General features: G+C 36.6%; 1 protein-coding gene across 3 annotated transcripts in view; it reads right to left on the bottom strand.

Moving 5' to 3' along the window:
• Positions 1 to 2,428: 2,428 nt before the first annotated feature.
• CACNA2D1 (calcium voltage-gated channel auxiliary subunit alpha2delta 1) overlaps positions 2,429 to 23,478 on the bottom strand; it is a 363,361-nt gene continuing 342,311 nt past the window's right edge. For all 3 annotated transcript variants that reach the window (XM_063155623.1, XM_063155622.1, XM_063155621.1), the window contains 8 exons: positions 23,328 to 23,399; positions 22,720 to 22,872; positions 22,569 to 22,621; positions 19,613 to 19,668; positions 19,310 to 19,439; positions 17,858 to 17,970; positions 14,814 to 14,896; positions 2,429 to 7,007 (listed from right to left, as the gene is read on the bottom strand). In XM_063155623.1, the coding sequence (XP_063011693.1) occupies positions 6,891 to 7,007; positions 14,814 to 14,896; positions 17,858 to 17,970; positions 19,310 to 19,439; positions 19,613 to 19,668; positions 22,569 to 22,621; positions 22,720 to 22,872; positions 23,328 to 23,399 (777 nt within the window). In that variant the 3' untranslated portion in view covers positions 2,429 to 6,890. The remainder of the gene's footprint in view (positions 7,008 to 14,813; positions 14,897 to 17,857; positions 17,971 to 19,309; positions 19,440 to 19,612; positions 19,669 to 22,568; positions 22,622 to 22,719; positions 22,873 to 23,327; positions 23,400 to 23,478) is intronic.

Consider the following 23,478-nt stretch of genomic DNA (forward strand, 5'->3'; position numbering starts at 1 on the left):
TGTTCCAGGCATATTAATTAACATTTCCATACTGTGTGTATTACAATGCTCAAAAAAATTATTTTTTAATAATCAAGCCACAGAACGGAGGCTGAGATCACAAGAGTCTGGGTCACAAGAAGAGTCTGGGTTAAAGCCACAGAAGCTAAAATGGAAATTCTGAGTGAGATTTCATTTCCAAATCCACATGTTTTATTTTGTTTATGAAAGAACTAATTTGGTGGCTGAAGAAAATAATTGAAAGATACTCTTGAAAAGGAAGAGTGAATACCACTGAAATCCTATATTTCATATTTGCTTACCTAAACAGCTGTCAGAAACTAGCAGTGCTAAGAACACACTAAAAAAATAAAAAAAATTAATGCATGAAGTAGAACATGGAAATTTTGCTTAATATGTTAACTCTTCTCTTTGAAAAGGCATACAACTAAAATAGCACTAGAAAAGTCTTTTTAAAGAATTCACTTTCCAATCATTAAGGCAGATGGTTAAAGCCTGTCTAAGTCTTGCAGTATGTGTAACCAGCTCCTAAACTCTGTTCACTCTTCAATAACTCAAAAGCAATTGACAACAACAGCTAGGTGAGAGAAATCATAAACATGTTTACCATTTCCTCAAAGGAAACACTGATTATCAAGTTCAAATACCTGTTCTACACAATATGGGCTGGAGATTTAGTCAAGGAAAGATTTATAACACACAGAGGAGAAAAAAGGTTAAAAACCCCAAAAGGAAAAGAGGGGCAGATATTCTCTTTAAAGGGAAGACTTCACTAAAAGGCGTGTGGGTTTCTGAACAAGGTTTCAAAAGAAAAGGTCAGCTCCTGAGAATGTGATATTCTCAATCTGACAGAGAGAAATTATTAAATATTCAAAACAATTATAAGAAATACAGTTAGAATGTAGATTTAGCCATTCTCCTGGAAGTCTAATTTTTCTTTCCTCTTCCCCCATATACATTTTGGAAAAAATATATTTGTATATTTCCAAATTATTAGAAAGAGGGATATTGTTCTCAATGTCTTAAGCAACAGAGAAAATGCTGTACCATTTAGGGTGGACATTTTTCAGTCAAGCATTACAAGGAGCACTGGACTAATAGATGTGACAATGAAGGCATTTTGTAATATTTTTGTTATATAATGTCTTGATTTCTGTAGATGGTTAGCAGCAATAGAGCTGCATTGGACAATGTGAAGTCATCTCTCAAAATAATTCAATATGACAGGCCAAGTGCATTCTGATTTGATTTGCACAAGGGATGAATATAGAATATCTCACTGCAGTGCAGCCATTCCCATATCAAACTGATGAGGTCAAAGATGCTCATAAGTTCCAGAAGTGTGGGGGAAAAACCTTGAAACCTTGTGTTGTCCAGGAGTGTCTTCTCCTTTACTTAATAACTCGTGCATTGTAATACAGCAATTAAACTAAACATGTACAAGAAAGGGATTTTGGGGATTTATTTATTTCTACATCTCAATGGCAGTCAGCCTACAGAAATCATGGAGGAGTGCATTCAGCATGTGGGGATAATCATGTAATTAGCAAGCAATGTTTAATCTAGTTGAGGCTGGTAATCTCTGGTTGTTGATGCACAGTGTCATGCACTGCCTTGTAGCATTTCCACATGGGTGATCTATTACTTTGCAGCACTAGAATCTGCATTTGATTTCTTATTCTCTTATCTACTCCTCAGGGATCCAGTAAATCCATCAGAATTTTACAACTGCCATTCTTTCTAGGCTGTGTCACACTCACAGTCAAGGATTAAATTCAGGCTTCTAAAGCAGTTGCTGCTTGCAGCTTTCTGCCCTGCACTTCAGAGATTGCCAGTGCCCCTGCAGGAAGTCTGAAACCCAGCAAAGACCTCCTGGGCACCCCAAGCCTGTTTATTGAGGTACACACATCCACTTTAATTATGGTCCTCAGCTAAGAACAGCAGCAGCAGTACAGAAACTGACTGGATTGTGACTCAGTTTTGGTCAGAGGTGGGGACAACAGCTTGGGCAGGACCCATCTGAGCCGTCTGATTTTACTCTGCTTCTCCATGTGAATGAACCCTTGGACTTCACCAGTGTTTATAAGTTAGCAAATGGCAACCCTTCCAAAAGCAATTGTTTCAGGACAACAGGGATACTTCAGCTGTCTCAGACTCTTAATTTACTGAGAGCTTTACAGACTCTCAGTTTTGCTTTTCTTTTTCTATTCCAATTGTTTTTTTTTTTAATTTTCAGAGTCACAAATTAAACAGAAATGAAGGTTGCTGTGCATCCTTCTCTGAACCCCATGAAGACCTGTGTTGTCACTGTCTTCACTCTCCTCAGACAATTAAGTTTAACTACATGAAACACAGAGGTATTACATAGCAAATAATGTAGGCTTATTTACATGTTTTTATTATACAGAATAAACAATAAAATAGTTGCTGATTTTAAATGATAAACTTTTATTCTGAATATACTGTTTTTGCACAATAATTAACACAACAGTTCTAGGATTATAAACTTTTTATAACATTATTGTACAAATTTTTACAAAAAAATTATTTTTTTTCCAGGCTTGTCAAGTTCCACAAAAGTGTCAAGAGAACACAAAAAAAGGGAGAAAGACCTGCTTGCCTTGTGAGAGCAACCAGGTCTTTTTTTGCAGAAACGCACACCGAGCATTTCAATAAAAATATCCCAGAAAGCATGATCCAGACATTCCATACAACACAAGAAGAGAAGACAGCTTTGTCAGATCACAATCGCAATTTCATGGCATCTGAACAAGACAGTATCCCTTTAGCCTCAGTGAAATATTTCTTCAAGATGATGTTTTTCTTTTAAACCATAAACAGGACAGATGCAAGTAGCTGGGAACAGGGCGAGGCTAACTTTTCAAAAGTCTTGAATTGTATTCAGATGCTTTGTTTTAATCTTTTTACAATAGTGTACAATGAGTATTAACAATATTAACATTGTGGTATGAACAAAATAATAATAAATGTGGCCTTTGTTAAAGGCTTGGATGTCTGATGAAGTTAGGGTAAAATTTATCCTAAGAAAGGAGTTATTAAGATTTCACCTTAGGTTGACATTCCAAAAACACTCGAGTGCATTGCAATGCCTTTTTGGCATTAATATATTTCTTAATAACCAGTGTGCTAGCATCTGAATTTTTGGATCAGTGGTACTGAGGTTGTGTTTTGGAATTAAGTCATGCTAAGCGTGTTTGTTATGTGTTAATGGGAAAAAAGGTTTTAATGACTCTTCAGTGACAGCAAAAAGCTCTCAACCACAGCAAGTAACACTTGGGTTGCAAAGGTCACTTAAAAGGGATACTGCCTATTTGAAACCAGTAAGGCCAGGTTTTAAGTTAATAAAAGGAATATTGTAGGAAAACTTACAAATGGCAGCAACACTGTTGTTTTTGTCAAGTTAAGCAGTAAAGCCTCAAGCATTAGAAACATGAAAAAGATCATACTAAAGTCTTAAAGGTACAGGACCTAAAAATCTTGTCAATCAGACCTGCTATGTCATGTTAAAAACCTGTTACAAATATGGACCACGGTCAGTGTTTCGGCAGTAATGCTGGTTGTTTAAAAGAAAAAAACTAGAAAGAAACCTTTCATGTTAAGTCCTCAGATCATGTTCTGCACAGTACCATGCTGTAACAACTTTACTGGTGGTTACTTGTCAGATGTACAATACACTGCATGACTTTTGTGTGAACTGAACCAGTCCCAACAGTTCCCTTCATGCTATTAAAGGAGTTGAGCATCCATTGACAGAGCCTTGTATCTGACTTTAAAAACCACAGCTTTTTACAGTATATCATATCTTGAAATATTTTAATTTAAATTTTAGGCTCAAGCTTCTTCTTTCAAAGACAAGAGTAGATGACTATGATGCGCTGTGAGAATAAGGATACTCTTCTGCATGAGAATTTAGTAATGCGAGTTATTTCTATCAGACTGGTATTGACATTTTGAGATAGCTGAAGTTCAGATTGCATTTTTGGTCTATGTTTTGAATTTTGCAGATATTGGAGTATTTTAAAAAAGTCTTGACAATCACTTGAATATACTATAATATATAATTTCAAAGTATTTAAAATACTACTTTCTAAAGTATTAATAAGATGGGAATCATATTGACTAAATGTTTATATACAACGTCATAATGTTAGCTGGAAGGCCAAATATTTATATAGAAACACATTTTTTCAGGTAATGTAGAGGGGCAAAGGTGAGGAACAAAGGACATTTCCCTCTTTGGATCACCCAGGAGGGCTGTGTGTCTGTATGGCATGGGCTTCTCCCTCCTCTTGCACTGAGCACTCTAAGGGAAGTGGGATGAGAGCAAAAGCCACAGATGTTTCCTGTGGCAGCATGAATTTGTGCCATCTATCTTTCTTTCTTCCAACAAACTTCAATCAAATACTTATTGAGTCACTCTGAATATGGCCTACCAGCAAAGGCAAAGTGTTTTAAACAGTGCAACTTGTCCATGAAGGGTTTCTTTGGGAAGCTAAGTGAAAACTATAGAGAACTTATTATACTAACGTGAAATTAAAAGAGCACAACACAAACCAACAAATAATCAAAGTAACCTCAGAGTAAAAGCAGTGAGTGCAGTAATTATTGGCCTAATCCTAGAAAACTTGCTCCTCCCACAAAACAACAATTGACCACATTAGGAAAATCACTGGATGCAGTCTTGGCATTAGAAACACTCAAACCAATTTTTTATCAGGTGGTAATTGGTACTAGAGTGAACAGAACTACAGCACTAAGACCAGAAGGAAGAGCTCCAAGTTTATCTTCACCCTTATCATCAACATTAGTTCACCTTCCCTGAGGAGGACCTGAAGTCATCCAAAACATTTAATTGTACTTTTAACCCTATGACATTGCTAGGTATAATTTTTTTAAACCTAGATTTTATCACTGATCAAAAGGTCAGGATTTCTGTTTTTCACTCACCGTATTTCCAAACATGAGAAAATACACAGCTGGAGCCAAGGTACATGAAAAACAATGAACCAGCCATGAGTACAACTACAGTAGACATCTGATTGTTCAAGCCATGCCATCGCTTGGAGTAGCTTCTTCAGTTTTCATAGGATATTAATGCATGCCCAATCATTTTTTTAAGCTTTTGGCATGATCAAAATTATATCAATCAATTGCCAGCATATACATACTGATGATTTGCATTTTTTTAATTTTTTTAATGAGCTAGTGTATTGTGCCATATTAATATTTGCATATTGCAGTTGTTAGCAGAACTGTACAATACCAGCAGAGTTGCACATTCATTGGTTTAGCTGTCTTGCAATACTGTTTAGTTCTGAAAACTAGAAAAAAAAAGCGCAAATCATATTTTGCATCAACACTATGCTACACTGTAATATTGTAATTTACTGCACCAACCTGTATCACCAATGAGGTTGTATAAAAACAACTTCTAGAGTTATTATTCACAATCAAGTATCAATGTGCATACATATAGATTCAAGGCTCCCCATTTGTTTATATTTTTTCTAATCACAGCAACCACGTAATTTTGCTGTTAAATATGCTATTTTCAATAATAAATAGCAACAGCATAAGTTTTAATATTATGGGTAGGTTCATATGAAGAAAACAAAGGGGGAACCTGATATGAACCTTAGAGAACATATACTTCCAAAAATAAATGTGTTAAATCTGATTTTTATATTCTTAAAATATCTGTACACAGGTTTTCATGAGATTGCTATTCTGTAAAAAATCCACCTCAACCCTTTTGTTACAATAGCTATATTTACCCTATTTTCTCAGCTTTTTCATTGCACAGTATATTCAGAGCTCTGTTTCATAATATAATGTAATATGATTTGATTGCAACACATTGCAATGTTCAATTTCTCACACAATACAAGAATCACTCTGTTATCTTTTCAATGAACTATACTCTACCATCAAAGAAAACAAACTGAAAAACAATAACTTAGCATCATCATCATGCAAAATACCCCTGGAAACCAACATTCAAATATCACAAAGACATTTTTTTATTCACAAGCATTTTTGTTTCAGCCTTTGAAGAATTTCTACTAGCTTTATATGTAACTGCATTGTGAAAAGGAGGTGAATATTACATTTAAATTAACAGTTTTTTTCTGACAGAAGATTACACCAAGTTTAAGATGAAAATCACTTTTTTAGTGATTCACTCTCCAGTACCTTTGAATTTTGAAAACCAGTAGTTTTCTCCCTTTCCTCCTTTCTACATACAATATCAACCTACCAAAGCTTAGCTGGCTGTAGGATTCATTTTGGAAAATTAACCACTCATCATAAAGCATTCTAATCATGCTGAACTTCTGGTGAAGACTGGCCAATATTTTCATTTTACTCAACAGGTTTGGACAAAAGTGATGTTAAAAGCAGCCATTGTGGTGCTAGTAATTTATATTGGGGAGAACGTTTTCCTTTTTCTTTTTCTTTTTGGTTTTTAAACTGTTCATGTAAAAGAATATAAATCTTCAAGATATCCAAAGCTTAAAAGAAACAAAAAACCATATACATCAGCTATTGTTAGGGGAGCCCTTTTACATGAAGTCATCAAGATTACAACAACAAACAAATGAATGAACAGAAGGTTTTAGCTTTCCCCAGTGGGGCAGGTACAGAAATCAGTTTGGATGGCGCGGATGATGCAGCATTCACACACGGGTAAGGATCTGACACTCCGACATGCAGGCGTCGTGGCGCCCCGATGAGTCCCACAACGCGCGGTGACCAGACGCGAGCGCTGCTCTTCTGCTGCTCTCTCAGTGGCTGACCCTTTCGGAAATGGAACTGAGGCTATCGTTTTGGCCAGGTCTCGGTTAAGTTATGCAGGTTTTGGTTTAGCAAGGTCATAACTGGCAGTGTCTGCTGCCAGATAACAGCCAGAGCAGGACCAACTGAATTGCTACCATAGACCACAGTGATGGACTCAGACCAGAGGCCCCACCGCAGTCAGCCGAATCCTCCTGCCGACAAGAAGAGAAGAAATCATTTATTATTAGTTACAGGGAAGCTGCTGTAGAGAAAACTAAACTATAGCTTAGTTTTCAATATTTTGAACTAGAATTGAGGCATCATTTTTGATCTTATATGTGTTATTTTGCTAAAACAACACTAAAATAATCCCTGGAAGTTCCCCTGATTTTTGGTACAAAGACTGGCGCTATTACTTTAACTATAAACATCGGAGGATTAAATACTTTCAAGGTTTACAGCACAAACTTATGAACTAGATGGGATACTTACACCACCCATCAAGAAATGCTATGGAACATACCTGGGGGCCCCAGTAAACATCATCCATATTGATTAAAATTGCATTCATTTTAAGATTCTGAGTATGACTTTATTGTGAGAAAAGACAGAAGAACAGATAACTTTTCAAGTTTAGAAAACAAACAGAAATATATGTTTATGACCATTTCATCAAATGATTGCAAAATAAAATGAATATGGTCTGCAGGTGAAGATATGATTAAAGAGAATGAAAATCCTTTCTCTGCCTCTGGTGCTCTATTCAAGTACAACAAGGAAATTTTCCATTGCACTACTTGTACATGCTGGATGCAGTTTGAAGCTCTCTCTGATCTGCACTGCTGTCATGCATCAGTAACTATTCCTTATGCCACACAGCAGTCACACCACTCTTCCTCATTCCTCTCCACCATTAATTGCTGATCTTTGATCTCTCTTTACTTATAATGGTTAATACCATTCACATTTTGGACCTATTCATTAGTCTGGCTAAAATACATTTGATACCTGTTCTGGAGCCTGTAACACCTTAAACCTTGTTTTTCAAGGCTGATACAAACTCTGATTGGTACCTAAAACACCAGGAAAATTTTCCCCACTCCACTTTGTCTGAGAAGTCTGAGATCCATGGGTAGCTCTAAAGGCTGAAAATATTTGGTCTTTCTCTTGTTTTCACAGTATTCTGCATCCATGGTATAAAAAGACACTTTCCATTTTCCAAAAGATTCCAAGCCTCCAAGGACAAGAAAACAATGTAGGTGGAAAGGAATTTAGGCATGTTAGCAACTGGCAAAACTTCTTGAACAGGAGCAATATGTGCAGGGAAGGACAGACAACTGAATCTGAACAGTAACAAAGTGCATGCTGGCACAGAAATTAAAAAGTATATATATATATATAACAAAAATCAGAGGAAAGCCAACAGGCAGGGAAAAACTGGTTCAGACTGACATGCCACTGAGGCATATGCAATTAATACTTAATATACCCCAGACAAGGCTGGGATGGGTGTGTGTGTGGGTGTGTGTGTGTGTCTATAAAAATTAAAATCATGATAAATAAGAAAGAGTCATTAAACAAGCTTTAATTTATTAGCAAATTTCCTTAAGCAAATTTTGCATTCCTTAAGCAAAACTTCCCAGCTTTGTAAGAATAGCAATGCCGGACATCAAGTTTAATCAAATGGGCAAGAACAAGAAAGTACATAAAAATGGCAGATCCAATATAAACAGGAAATGCACAGGGGGGGATAAAGTGGTTCTTTGAAACCTCTTTGCAGAATATACTGAAATGATAATAGAAATTTTTTGACTAAATTAAAAACACAAAGCCAAATATGATGTTAGGGCAACTCCTTCATAACAGAGGTGTAAAGACATAATTTGGGAATTGCAGGGCATAGGAAAGACCAATGAGTCCTTTATACCAGCTTTAATGGGTGAGAATTATGATGCTATTTATTTTGCACACAATGCATTCTTTAAAGCTGGTAGGTTTCCAAAACAGTTTGGGAAAAAATATGGAAAATCAGATAAAGTAGACAAAGTAGACCCAGTACATTATCAGGAGTTATAGCATTGACCAAGAGTCTCTTTTAGAAACTTGGATGCAAAAAACTGCAACAATCCCAAGCCAAAAAAAAAAACCCAAAATAGCATTCAATTTCCTTAGAAAGAAATAAAAATTCATTTTGTCCTAAAGCAAATACCCCATGTTGGTTGCCATTCTTTATTAACAGTAGCTTTTTCCAGATATAGCTCTTTCATGTGTAAACTTTATAATTTAGTTGTATAGTTTTGGCTTGGCCTTTTGCTTTGTTTGGTTTTGTTGTTGTTGCTTTGGTTTGATTTGCTTTTTCGTTTTATTTCTTTTTGGTCGATTGCACTCTACAAGTTCAAAATTCCTAAGATTTCTGGTCAACAAGAAGTCCTAAGTGAACTCTGCTAACACGAGATTTGTACAGGATGCTAAGATTTCAAGATGCACTGAACATCCTGGTTTATTTAGTTTGGCTCCGTCACTATTTGCATCTGCATTGTGTCTTGTCATGCAGCTTTATTTCTATTTAAAGCACTTAAAAATAACCCTGTTGCTTCTTCCTTACAGTGAATACCATCAAAAACAGAATTATCAGTAAAGGTTTCCTCTCACAAGAATTCAGTGAATGGTACTCAGTGTTACCTCTTGGTATTTATTATTCTTATCACTGAAATTACTTGGAAGAGTCATCTTTGAAGAAAGAGTTGAAAGCAAAGCAGGAGATTTAAAATTTCCAACAGAGAGGAGATGTCTGGAGAGTGTAAGTAGTAAACTGAAGGTCTTAAACAAAATTGTGCATAACATGAAGGGAAAATACCTTTATAGCAAAAATGGCATCCAATATAGATAGAAAGCAAGTAGGCCTCCACATATAGAGTTATTCAAGTGTCTCAGCTTACATCATCTTGCATTAGGCCAAATATTGCAAATTATGTTGATAAATTAATCCTACCACCATATCTTTTTGAAAACACCTTCCATTCTGTTGTCCATTTCTATTTGCTCTAAGAGGCTTTCTTTTAAACCACACCACAGTTTCTCAACCACTCTTACATTCACCAGTCATACAATGTAATCCTATTGGGTTGAAATGAAGTATTTTGGTATCTTTTTTCCCCCTCTCCCTAAGACTACACAGAGAAGTTTTTAAAGGACTCACAAGTCCCAACAGTGGAGAATATCTTGGAAGCCTCATGCAGAACAGTCATCATCTTATTATGAACGACAGCATTAAACTGCACTACACAAAAGCATACAAGGCTTATACACATATTTAAAGCTTAGTGAGATTTTAACCTCATATTGATCAAAGCCACATCAAATTTCTGAGGTTTGTAGACCAATTTGCAGTGGTAAACCAGCAGTTCTGCCAAGAACAATTTCTAAATATTGTCTCTGGAATCACTTAATTCTTTTGTGTCATAAGCTAAAACAAAAATACTTGTGGCAAAGAAGGTACAGTAAATCCTATCTAAATTAATTTTTTTCCCCACAGAATTTCACACTGTAATCTTCTTCTGTTTAACTCTCAATGTTGTCAAAACTACAGGAAATGTGAAAATATAAAATAAAAAAGAGGACAAAATCTGATTTTGTTTATTTACATGAATTAAAACAATCAACAGTCCTCTTGAAATAAGCAGGATTCCACTCCAATTTAAAACTAGATTGAGAAAAATGTCAGTTTTGAATGGTCTTCAAAATGCCTTCTTTAATAACACTTCCCCTCTACTTGAGCTTTAAGAAAACATTTCAGCTGTTTCATGTTAATGTTATTTTTAAGATTTCTTCTAAAGCATCTTATAACAAAGATATACAGCATTGTTTTATCTTCTCTTTACATTATCTTATCTTTACCTCTTCTAGTGCAATTAGACACTGAAATATTTTTAAGCCGTTTCACTGAAATTTTCCAGCCCATGACATTAATCACACAAATCCTGAATAACAGATCAGCTGGGGATGTCCTCTCTTTGTTGTCTTCAAAATTATGTCCGTGTATAAATTCTCTTTGAAGAGAGAGAGACTTGTAAAAGAAATTGGAAAGAATTTTTGTAGGCTGCTTTCATTTCACCAGAAGTGTATGAGAAATTTCTTGCATTCATTACAGCAAATTTTCTTGCATGCTTGAGACAGAGAAGTGTCAGATCCAAATGTCATCTTCTTCATGTCATGCCTTACTAGGACAAGTCTAGGTAAGGCTGTTCTACAGCATCACATGCCATGAAAATTATTTAGTACTTTCAGAATGGAAATGAATGCTTTTATAAAACCATACCTTAATTTTTAAGTATCAAAACAACATACTCATTGCTATACATCAGCATTTCCTTGAAGACACTGCCAGTCCAGTTTTAAAAATACACTTGGTACTATAAATACATATATACACTAAGGCTATAAACACACTTGTTTCTCCTTTAGAAGTGCACTATAACTATTTAATGTGCTAAAACTTTGGTTTTAAATAATAATAATTCATTAGAACCTACTGTGCTACTTTGACTTATAAAACAACGTCTGCCCAAAGAGCTTCTGATGTGGCCTTGATACCAATGGATTACCTCAGTCACACCTTTTCTAAGCATGTATTATAAATGTTTCATATTACACTGTGAACAGCTTTGCTTTTACTCAAGAGTAATTTCTAGGTCCAATGCATGGTCATTCATAAATTTTGGGTTGTCCTCCTTTGGACTACCAGACAAAGCTGTCAAAGGTGTGGAGCTCCCCATGCACAGACTGGGGACACAGGCAATTCCATTGGGATACATCCAGTTGCCTGGACTGCTAATCACCCTCAAAGCTCCCACTGACATACCTGGGAGCGGATGGAAGTAAGACATTCCCAGTGGGGGCTAAAAACTTGTACATTTCCTTTCTTTAGTCTCAGGCATGTCAAACAAAACCAGTGTGCATGTACAAAGTAAGAGCAAGCCATTTGAGGCAGTGATAATGACTATTTTGTTATCCTTGATGAAAAGTAAAAAAAAAAACCCGTCAGGTTAGTGAACCTGATCAGCTGGATTGTATCTGTGTTGGCTTCAGTGATTTTAATATAACTACACAGATTAATGTCCAGAGAGAACCCGTTTCCAAAATCACAAAGTTATTAAAAACAAGATGGATGAACAAAATTACCTTTATAACTTTCTGCTGCCAAAAGCTTATCAGCTAAAATTATATTCTGAAGTTTCCCACCTTCAGTAGAAAGCACATTTTGGGCAGAAAGAATTCAGCTCAAGGTGAGTCTCTGCTGCTTTATGTACATTGGACAGTAGCTTTTTAATTAAAGAAACTATGTGCAGAGCCAATTGCATGAGCAAGAACATGAGATGCTAATCTAGATTTTAATGTGAATTACTACTGGCTTAAAGAAAGGCCTTTCACCTTTTCCTACAATCTTTTGCCATGGTTGTGCAAGTTCCTAGGTTTGCAAGAAACTACGTCATTTAAATACAGAATAAGAAACTTCAAAATTACTCAAAAAAGAAACTGTTAACCAGAATTTAAAGATTTTTTTTTCATTTATGTTCAAGATATATTAATTGAAAGTTCCCCTAAGTATAGAGAGAATATAAATTACTGTTACCATAACTGTTCTAAATTTCAGTTAATTTTAGTATTTCATTAATTTTTAATATTTCATTACATTAACTCTGAAAAATGCCCTGAAAGCTTTTGTCTCTGCCTCAGTTTGCTTTACTTTGTTAGACATGTGAGTATCTCCCTCTAGTGGTTTCCAGGACAATGTTGATCAGAACCCCTTCAGACACACATTTTTTGCTCTCTAGCTCAGCAGTTCTCTTGCAGACATGTCGCTTGCACAGGGACTCGAGATGCAGCCCCACACCACCAAATGCAGCACAGCCCAATTGCCAAGGCTTTACTTGGAAACCCCAGAGCCTGCACTTGGTCAATGTGCAGAAACTTACATAGTTAATTAGAAGTAAAACCTCACCTTCTGCTGTAATCAGGCAATTAATATGTTTAAGCCACCAAAAATTAAAAAGTAAAAAAAAAATATTATTTTACTGAATTCCCAGTTTAACCAAATTGATTCACACCATTATCTTCAATTATTTACTGTTGTGTTCGTTTGAATGCAGTGAAAACTCCTTGCTCTTCTCAATAACAACACACACATCACTCATCCTTTCCACCCCTAAGTAAAGCTTTACTTTCACAGGTATGCTGTCTCTTCTATTTGCTTTGTATCTATTTTTATCTGTGAAAAACAGTTTCTTCTTCTGTTCATTTTAACAAGGACAAGGAAAAAATTCTTAGAAGTGAAGGATGCGGACTCAGCTGGTACATGTGCAATCTCAAAGAGCCAACCATGTAAATCCAACAGGTTCCCTTGTATTTGTATGTTCTATGGGAGAGGCCCTCATGTTTAGTAATTGTGATTTATAAGGCTCCAGACAGGTTTTTTTCATATTTAATTTCCCTTAATATTGCGACAGTAATTTACTCCAGATTGTTGCTTTTGGGACTCGCTTCATTCTGTTTTCTTTTGTATGCTCAGTAAGTAAAAAAGTCTGCTAATTTTTTAAGCCAAGAACAAAACAAAAATTAGAGAAAGTAACTGACCATCCACACCACATGAAAACTTGCAGAAAAATGAAGATAGGAGCGGACATCATGGCAGAGGCACGACTCGTTGTGCATATAGGCTGATCCTATTAATAACGGGCAAAGTAGCAAGTAGAGGAAAGGAAAGAAAACACAGAAAAAAAGACATACAAGATGAGATATCATGCAGATTGCTGGCAGTTAGCAGAGTTAATGTGAAAGCATCCACCCAAGAGCAAGAGATTCACAGCAAATTTTGCAAATAAACTTAATCAAAACAATCCACTGTTACAAAACACATGACTTACACATTGATCAGCACATCAAGCTAGTGAGCAAGAGTTGTACTTTCACACACAATCATATCAGGATTGTTTGGAATATTTACAATGGCTGGTTAGCTTTTGGATGGGTTTTCAACTTTATTTAATCTTTGTTGGCCAGTAAGAAGACTTCCTCTTTAAAATAAAATTCGGTTACCAGAAAAATGCATTGAATACCAGTTCTCTAAACTTTTTAAATACTACTGACATGACAGTAATTGTGTCGCGTTACAAGAAAAGAAGAGAACATACTGGAACAAATTTTGGTACACAGCAGTTATAAACAATTAAGTGCACTGGTTTGGGACAAACTTTCCACTGCAAGAACTGCAGGATTGCATTAGGCATTGAAAATGCAATTTTATAAATTTTTTTTTCTAACTAATACCAGGCACTTCCTTGTTCAGTACTATTTGTCTTAAGATTTATTCTGAACAACTTGAATTCAACATAATCTCTTTTGTATCTTTGAAAGGTAACATAGAAATAAGATTAAAAATAGTTTAGATATGTGGCAGAGTTATAATTTTTCTCTTTCAAAACCAATGCATTCAACACAGAAGTACCAAACAGCATAGTTTTGGTGATTTCAGTAAAGCAATGCACTTTTAAACCTGCTAAGAACATGACCTAAAGGCAGTACAATTTGCAGAATTAGAAACAATGTCCTAAACCATATTCAAAATTTAAATAATTTAACAATACCTTAAATTATATTTGGAAACATTATTATAAAAAATACTACTTCTAAGCCAAGATTATTGTATAATTGCGCAAGCCATTGAAGAACTGAATTTCACAGTACCATACAGAGATCAACAGTTTTACGCTCACTGATGATATTTTAGTGGGAATCATGTGTGAAAGTGCAATGGTTATAGGACAGGCAGATAAGAAAGCAGCTGTTAAGTTTATGTTAATTGAAATAAAGTGGCTATGGTCTAGAGTGAACAGTATGTTTAGTGATAAAAAGGTTACCAGGCACCAAGGTACAGCTAAACACATTTTTCACTGATTGTCTAAAGCTGCTCTACAATTGTTTACAGGGATATCCTTAGCACCTTACAACTTCAATTTTACCTGTTTGGCTTCATCAAAACAGATTTCGGGACCCTTTCTGTATCTCGGTTGCTTGACCATTTCACATGGATTTGGCCCTTCATCTGTTTCTCTGGTTAAGGAGTCTCACTCTTTTTCATGCATTGTACATGAGCAGGATCAACATTCTGTTTTTATTGTTATGGCAGGAGAGAAGATTTACACTAATTCAGATAGTGCTGAAATAAACATCAATATTCACAGCTCCTTGTTTAAATTCAAGAAACCAAATCCAACCATTTAGATAAATCAAAATTAAATACCTTCTTTTATACTGCTATAATAAAGAAAATAAACCTTCTGCCAAACTTGTCATAACATTTTCAGAACTGTAAAGAGAAATAAAATAAAAGCTGAGTTCTTTTAACATTTTCTGTATTTCTCTTTTATCATTGCATAAATATTTCAGAAAATATTTCATAAAACAGTAAACTTTCAACGGTGCTGATTAGTTATAATTTATGTTACCCTGCCATAATGAAGATACACAGTAAAAGCAATGAAACTTTTTTGGGAAAGTAATGTCATATACAGGTTGAACATAGCAGTGAAAGCCTACAAAAACTATTGGTTCTATTATGGGTACATTTATATTACACCAAATATCATAGAAAAGAGTGTGCCACTGTAGGCTTTGTAGTAAATGACAGGAGAACTACTGAGATCCCATTAGCATTTCAGTGATGAAGGCAGACAGAGAAAATGCTGTCCATACTACCAGCAGAACAGCAGGAGAGAAAGGGAGCAGGGACTTGCTATTAATTAGCCAACTGAATATATGAGGCACTGCTTTAGCTCACATCTCTGAAATCTGTAATTGCTGGTGTTAAAGTGTTCTTCACATTGCACTTCATATGTGCCACTGGCTAATGAGGGGCCCAAGTCATTGCAGCAGATTTGAAAGGCATGGATAGGGCAAACTGCAAAACAGCCTTCGGGTGAGACCTGCTTAAATTACCATTCAGTATGCTAAGCTTTCTTTTTGTTCCACTTGAGATGGTACACATATTAAATCTATTAAAAGAATAGAGTGCCAGAACATATCTTAGTAGCTCTAATTTACACTTGAAGCAATCCTGTTCATGCACTACCATGGAGTAGTACAGCAGCTTCAGTGCAACAAGTAGAGATGCCAAAGCAAAGAGAGGGCAAGATGATGGGAATTTATTTCTGTAGTCTGCATCTGCCTTCATTCAGACATTGTCAGACTCATCTCCCCTTTTCTCAGCTGTGGCTCAACTGAAAGGAAAGTCGAAACACAAAAATGTTCCAGGAGGCTGCATAAGCAAAGCTGCACCAGCCAAAAGGAAGCAAAGTGTAATAATAATAATCTAAATAGCACCCAAAGGTCATTTTGTCTGCTTGGGTGATGTTATGCTACATCTGCATTTCACTATGTACCTTAGTTAGAGAAAAGAGTTGAACAGCTTAGTACTGCATAGTTGAACAAAAATAAAACAGTTCCTTTAGTCAATATAAGCCCCCCCAGCTGTTCTGACTGCCATTTTAGATAATTTACTTCTTTCTAGTAGTTTTGGGCTCCACAGGGAAATGCAAGTCATGTGCCCTTTCCCATCCATCATGCTTCATTTTCTATAGTAAGTGCTGTCCATAAATTCAGACAGTGGAAACAGTTGATCAAACTGTCATGGACTGAAGCCAATTAGAATATTAGGCTAAGTTTACATAGCTCTGTGATGACACCCCAATGTAACTTCCTTTTCAGCCCAAGCGTAGATGGAATTCCCGTTTTATTAATGTGGCAATGAATGCATTGCTTGTGCCAAAGAAACACAGTCATCTGTACCACCATCTGCTTTTCTTTCAGGAGTGGGAGAGGCTGTCTCAACTAACTTCCTGACGAGGACGGAGGTATTACTAATTGTTTTCCTTGTTCTGTCACAGTAATCCAAATTATGGTTTGATTTACCACTTCTGGCATGCTCTCCTCAAGCCCACATAGAAGAGAATGGCTGAGGTGAATTTTTCCTGACCTAGAATTGGTTTTATGTATTTCCATTACCATCACCTGCAGTTATCTACTGCAATGAACAGCTAAAGCAGAGAGATTGGCATAGAGGTCGTTGTGAATTAAAACAGTCTTCCACATGCTTTTAACTTCAATGCTTGTGTTGCAAGAACTCTGCCTAGCATGTAAGCCACCTGTGTCTCCAGCCAGCTCTGAAAAAATTCTGTACAGCTGGATGAACTCTAGCCTTTGATGGCTGATGCAGTTACCACTAGAAGTAAGCTTGTCTTTGACACTGGCATACAATAAAATGCCTTCATCAATCAACCAACATGCAGCATCTCAACTTTTCATGGCCAAACACTCCTATCTGGCCTTTTTTTTGTTGTTATTTCTCTAGACAGACATACCCTTGTCTTTTCTTAAGGCTGAACAAACCCAGGACACTCAGAGTTTCCCCGCTTGCGCTCTCAGATGCCAACCTCCTTGGTGACACTACCCTAGACTCCCTCCTGTATGGCAGCGCGGTCCTGGGGAGCACACAGAACTCCAGATGTGGTCTCACCAGTGCTGAAGAGTTGGGATGGATCAGTTCTCCCAGTCTGCTGACTGCACTCTTGCTGTCATAGCCTGGGATGTGACCAGCCCACTTCTCTGCGAGGGACAGCGCCAACTCCCATTCAGCTTCCTGCCCACCATGAACCTTTCCTCTGCAAATCTTCCTGTCACTCCGTCCCTAGCCTGTCCAGCTGGGCAATTAATCTGTCCTGGGCCCAAGATTTTGTATCTGCTTTTTTGAAACTTCATTAAGTTCCTGTGAGCCCATTTCTGTGTAAATATTTGTATTTCTCACAAATAACATCTTTGCTCTCTACCTCAATGACTGCTGCCTCACATGATTTGTGATATCACCCACAAATACCTGCTACTTCAAGTATTCCAGTGGCAACCATGGTAATAACATAGATAAGTGGTTCATTTCTCCCCAAATAGATTCCAGCATCCCATGGCCAAAAATCAATCCACACTACTAAATAACATGGTTTTTAAAGGATACCCGGCTTCTCCGCTTGCATCAGTGGCTTTGGGTCACAGGAACGGCACAGCAGTTGGCTGTCACTAATAATGAACACTAGATTGGTGTTTGAAATCTTCTCTGCATGATAAAGCCTGGGAAAAAAGTCAACAAAAACCTATGTTTAAATGAAGTAAGGAAAATCATATTTGAGAAGGACACACAGTATTGGAATAACATAATCCAGCTTCACAGATTTAGTCTGCTTGCTACTGTGTATCTTTTTTATTAACAAACAGTAAGAAAGATTTATAATAAATTTTGTAATCTTTTTGACATTTCCATCGTACCCTTTTTCAACGAGAGTTGTCAGTGGAAAAAATGGAAAAGAGCATAAAATGACTTTGAGTTAATAGTTAGCTCTGTACTGCTACCACAGTAGCTGTACTGAGAAACAACATCAGTTCAGCATCAATTAACACACACAAAAAAAAAAAAACCCAACCACAAAAACAAACAAACAAAACCCCAAAACATAAACCTGTCTGTAAGAAGGTTGAGAGAGAAGCATGGAGTATTCATGTCATGTATTGGATGTGAATTTCTTGTATTTTTATGTCCAAATAATTCTGCAAAAGGTATTTAAGATAGTAGGGTCATTTTCAGTTTATAAATAACCCCAATGCATACTAGAAACATGGAGGAGGAAGTACAGAGGTTGAAAAAATGTCTGTGTGTTTTGACCATTCTCCAAAGCTCTCCCTCTTTCTTTCCTGGCTTGAAATACTGTCTTTTTTTTTTTCTTTTGTTGTTTGAAATCTGGCTATTAATTGTAATTTCTAAGATGCTTTCAGAAGCTCAAAATGTATGCAACACCCCAGCAGGCTCTTGTATGAAACAGAAATCTAGGTCCAAGATGCTATGTTTCTGTAGTATAAATTTTTTTCACTTATTATTGAATATCATCTTCAATAGGCCTCCTTAGGGTGCCCGGAGAGTAATTCTTTTAATAAAAAGATATAATACCTTCGTTTGCTTTATAAGACTCGTGGCTCTTAAATCATAAGCACTATCAACTAGAAGATAAATTAGAAGATAAATTGCATAATCTTCTTGACTGTCAAAAATTCTGATATAAAACCAGATTAGAGAAGATCATATCCCTTGGGATACTGCAGAATGCTTTTAAGTTGACATAATAAATTAAAAGAAAACAAATTGGGACAGAGATAAAAATACAATTTTCATGGAGCACAGACTATAAAACAAAAACTGACCAAAGCATTTCTACAATTCTTTAATGATTAAAATTAAAATTAATTCTACACAAATAAAAAGAGAATGCAATTTTCCTGCCTCTATTCTTCTCTGTCCTGCTTATGTGAGTTTGGTGAAGTTTATCCAAAATATATCTTTGCTTTTTAAATTAGTGTCCCTATATTTTGTAAAATAAATAAAATCCCAAAGTAATTACTCATATTGAAGAAATTTTACCTGGAGCAGTTTATGCAGTCTACAATCCCACCAAAGGATTTATCATTGTTTTCAAAGAAATATTGAGTTTGCTCAGTGATACAGCTTGTTTTAGGCAGGGCAGCACCGAAATCATCATCTTCCATATCAGCTGATATAAAACAAACAAACAAACAAACAAACAAACAAACAAATAAATAAATAAACAAAGAAATGACATTTTTAAGTCACAGACACAATGGGGAGACCCAAATATGTCCCCTGGCCCAGATTCTTACCTTCTATTTTACTCAAAGTTGACTCTTTAACATTCTTTTGACTTACCTGCTTCAAGGAACCGAGGAAAAGTCAAGCTCAAAAACAGCTGCTGTAATATAGACCTGAACAAAGAAAGACAACAGATTTATTTTCAAAGGCTCTTTTTCTTCTTTGTATTTTAATGCGTACTTTAAAACTACTCAAATATAAGTTATTAACAATAATTTTTTTATGCTTTTGCCAGTTATCAAAGCTGTATTTCTTTAAACCTTCCAGCATGACTCTGTTTTATTTTTTTTTTCCCACATTTTCACAGGTCTTTCACACTAATCTTTTATTCTACTGTTCAGATTTGCTGTAATGTGTGCCCACAAGTCACATGATGGAAATGTTACCACACCATCCCTGCCCCCCTTTTACACCTCTGTTGGAGGTGGAAGAGGCATGTTGGTGTTTCTCTGCAACTCAAACCAGCTGCAACTCCTTTCTAACACTCAGGGAACACGCTCCTGAATTAGATCCTTTACACTGATTAAGGTTCATTCCATCTCTGAGGAGGAGATCAACACTGGAATACTATATTTTAAAAAGCAGAACTGTAAGAGTTGACTTTTAAAATCATCTCTATTCTTGCTCTTGATCTATGGACTACATTTTCTTCCTATATCTGCTGCTGAAATACTTAGGCTTAAAGAGCTCTATTTATTGATTCCTTTTCCTTCACTGATGATGGCATTTTTTCCAATTTTATTTGCTTAAAGTAGGTACCAGCTTGCCACACACACAGACCTTTTCTCCTCCACCAGCCTGTCAAAACAGGAAGTGCAACAGGAATATTCTCTGACTCCCTGCTTCTCCTTAACCTTACTAATTGCATTTTCCAGTTGTCAAGTTTTAGGCTTGCTTCTACCCACAAGTATGACCCAATCTCATTCTGTTCTAACACTTGTTCTGTAGAGAGAAGGGACTGTATAACTTCATTCAACCTAAAAGTTTTTTCTCCTTTTCCAGTGTGATTCCTGTGTAAAGAAGCTGAACATGCCTGTCATCTTCCCCATGGTGGCATTCCCCGAAGGAGTTCTGGATTCACATCCACAACTCTGTGCTTTGAATCATCAGAGGGACAGCACGGAGCAGGTATGGACCAGAAGAGACCTGATTCTATTAAACAGTAATGCAATTTGCTGACAGAAAACAGTAATCCTTTGTAATGGCTTACCTCAGAGTTTACAGGGAACTGAACAAAAAAGGCAGCCTGGGAAAACTCCAAAATCTCCTGACTTAAAGGAGCATGAAGGAGAAATGACACGCACTCTCTTAACCAAACGCTGATGTATCCCATATAAATTTTGAAAATGATAGCTCACACCTTTATCCCACATTTTTTGCCTGAAACACTATAGCTCTCTTTAATAACCTGGTTTCTCTTATTTCCCTGTATTTGCTTTTGCCAGGTGCCTCACCGAATCCATTTTTTGGTCATCTCTTTTCACTTTGCTTGCTTAATGGCCTTCTCTGCCTGCTTCTGACCTAGATTCCATTAAGAACATGGCCATGGTAAAGTACTTTAATGCTGCGCTTTCAAGTTAAACATCACACAAAATAAACCTCAGGTCTAAATTGAGACCAGACCGCTGAGTCTGATTTGAACACTGATAAACTGAAGTTTCTCTGTTTGAAAAGAACTCAAATTTCTCTTCTGGATCATTGCCCATCTCCAATTTTTGAAGCAAGAAAACCAAGATTATTTCTCTTCCTCTTCACTAAATGTAACCAACAATAAAAAGCAACATACTGTCTTCATAGTGCTTCTGTGAGAAAATTATTATACAGTTTTTTGGCTGCTACATGTTTTAACACTTAGCTTTGTAAAGGAGGTAATTTATTCCAGTTTGGTAGTTATTATTAGGAAAAAAAGTATCATGAGTCTTTAGAAGAAGGACCGGTCTCCAAGGGTGCAATTCCCACCACAGCAAAAGCACCATGTCCATGCCAATTCCTTATCCCCATAAGAAGGTGCTGAGGGAAGTAGCTGCTATGAGTGTCAATCAACACGGCTCTGAAAAAGGTAAAATGCCCCACCTGAGCCCTGTGCCAGCCCTGCAGTCCTCAGCAGAGAAAAACATGGGCCTGTAAGAGGCTGCAGACAAAGGCTACAGAAGTGATCAGAGGATGGGATACTTTTGCCATTAGGAAAGGCTGAGAGAATTGAGGTTCACTCTGAATAAAAGCAGGCTCCCAGGAGAGCGCCTTCTTTGTGGCCTTTCAGTACTTAAAGGGGGTTTTTAAGAAAGATGAAGACAAGCTGTAGCAGGACCTCTCCCAGTAGGACAAGGGGTGATGGTTTAAGCTAAAAGAGGGAAGATGCAGACTAGATGCAAGGAAGATATTTCTTACAATGAGGATGGTGAAACACTGGCTGCGCACTGGTGAAACACAGGTTGCACATAGAGGTGGAGATGTCTCATCCATGGGAACATTCAGTGTCAGGTGGGCAGGAGCTCTGAGCAACCTGATCTAGTTGAAGATGTGCCTGCTCACTGTAGGGGAAGTGGACTGGATGACCTTTGAATATCCCTTCTAACCCAAATGATTCTATGATTCGAGTGTTTTGTAAAATGATTCACTGAAAAGCAAACATTGATGTTCTTAGGACTTCTTGCTAGAAAAAGGCAGAGATTATATTCTGAAATAGGGAACCAAGTGATCAGTAATTCAAAACATGAGAATTTAGACTTCACAACTGCTCATCATACTTAGGCCATTAATCCAAACTCTGCTTCCTTAAGCTGATTTTGTAGTCAGAACACACAATCATAAAACCTGTCAAGAGCAGTTCTTAATTGAACTGTTGACAAAACAGTCATGTTTGAGACATAGCTAAAAATTTTCATTATGAGAAACTGCAGAAACAAAGGGTCCAGAGAACTTTTATGGAGGAAAAAATCCAAGTCAAATAAAGGTTCAACCCACTGAATAATTAGAGTTTGGATACAGAGATTTCCTACACACTCATACTTACCAGGCTGCTGCTGAAGCCCACCACCCAAGCTGCAAAATATCTGTTATTGTAGGCTGGGGGAAAAAAAAGCAAATAAAAGAGGTTATTTTATTTATGTAAACAAGTGCAGACTTTCAATGGATTGTCAGCCACTGCACATGGGACTACTGACCACATAAGCAGAACGAAGTCCAGCTCCTTGCTTTGGTTCTTCTTCAGGATCACAGACTGACTGATAGTCATAAGACTTGTTAAAGGCATACAGGGACATGTTAATCAGGTTTCTCATCAGGCCAGGATCAATTTCACCAAAGAATCTTCCAATCTGATGGGGGGCAATACAGAGACATAAGGTAAAACATTTCCAAATATTTTTCTTGTAACAAAGTGCACAGTTCTAAATTCCTCAGTTAGACAGTAACTGTAAAATGTAGTATCAATGAGACCTTGCCTGGAGAAGAGCAAGAAGAATATGAGAAAGAAGGTGTATGGATAACATATTACTTGTCCTCACCATCTCAAGTCCATTGGCAGCCTACAAGCCCAATGGCAAAGCACAAAGAATGAAACTTGGTAGCAAGTTTGGTGTCTTCATCTACAAAGAAAACTGTAAAAAACACTAACAACCCCCCTAGAACTTCTGATCCAGCAATATTTCTGTGATTCAGAAATCTTTAAAATTTTTAGAGTAAATTGAGAGTTAAATGCTTTTTTTTTTCTTTCTCTCTTTGAACTTCTTCCTATTGGTTTTCATGTTCAGCTCTTATAGAATATACATACCTGTTGTGTATATTCATCTCGATTGGACATCAAAAGAAATCCACCATCATCAAGGATAACACAGTCCACATGCTATTGTAAGAAAGTGAAATATGTTTACAGGAAAGATTTGTCAATAGAACACTCTGCAAGAAGCAACTTTTAATTTATT

The sequence above is a fragment of the Melospiza melodia genome, chromosome 4, assembly GCF_035770615.1.
Source record: "Melospiza melodia melodia isolate bMelMel2 chromosome 4, bMelMel2.pri, whole genome shotgun sequence".
NCBI classification, from domain to species: domain Eukaryota; kingdom Metazoa; phylum Chordata; class Aves; order Passeriformes; family Passerellidae; genus Melospiza; species Melospiza melodia.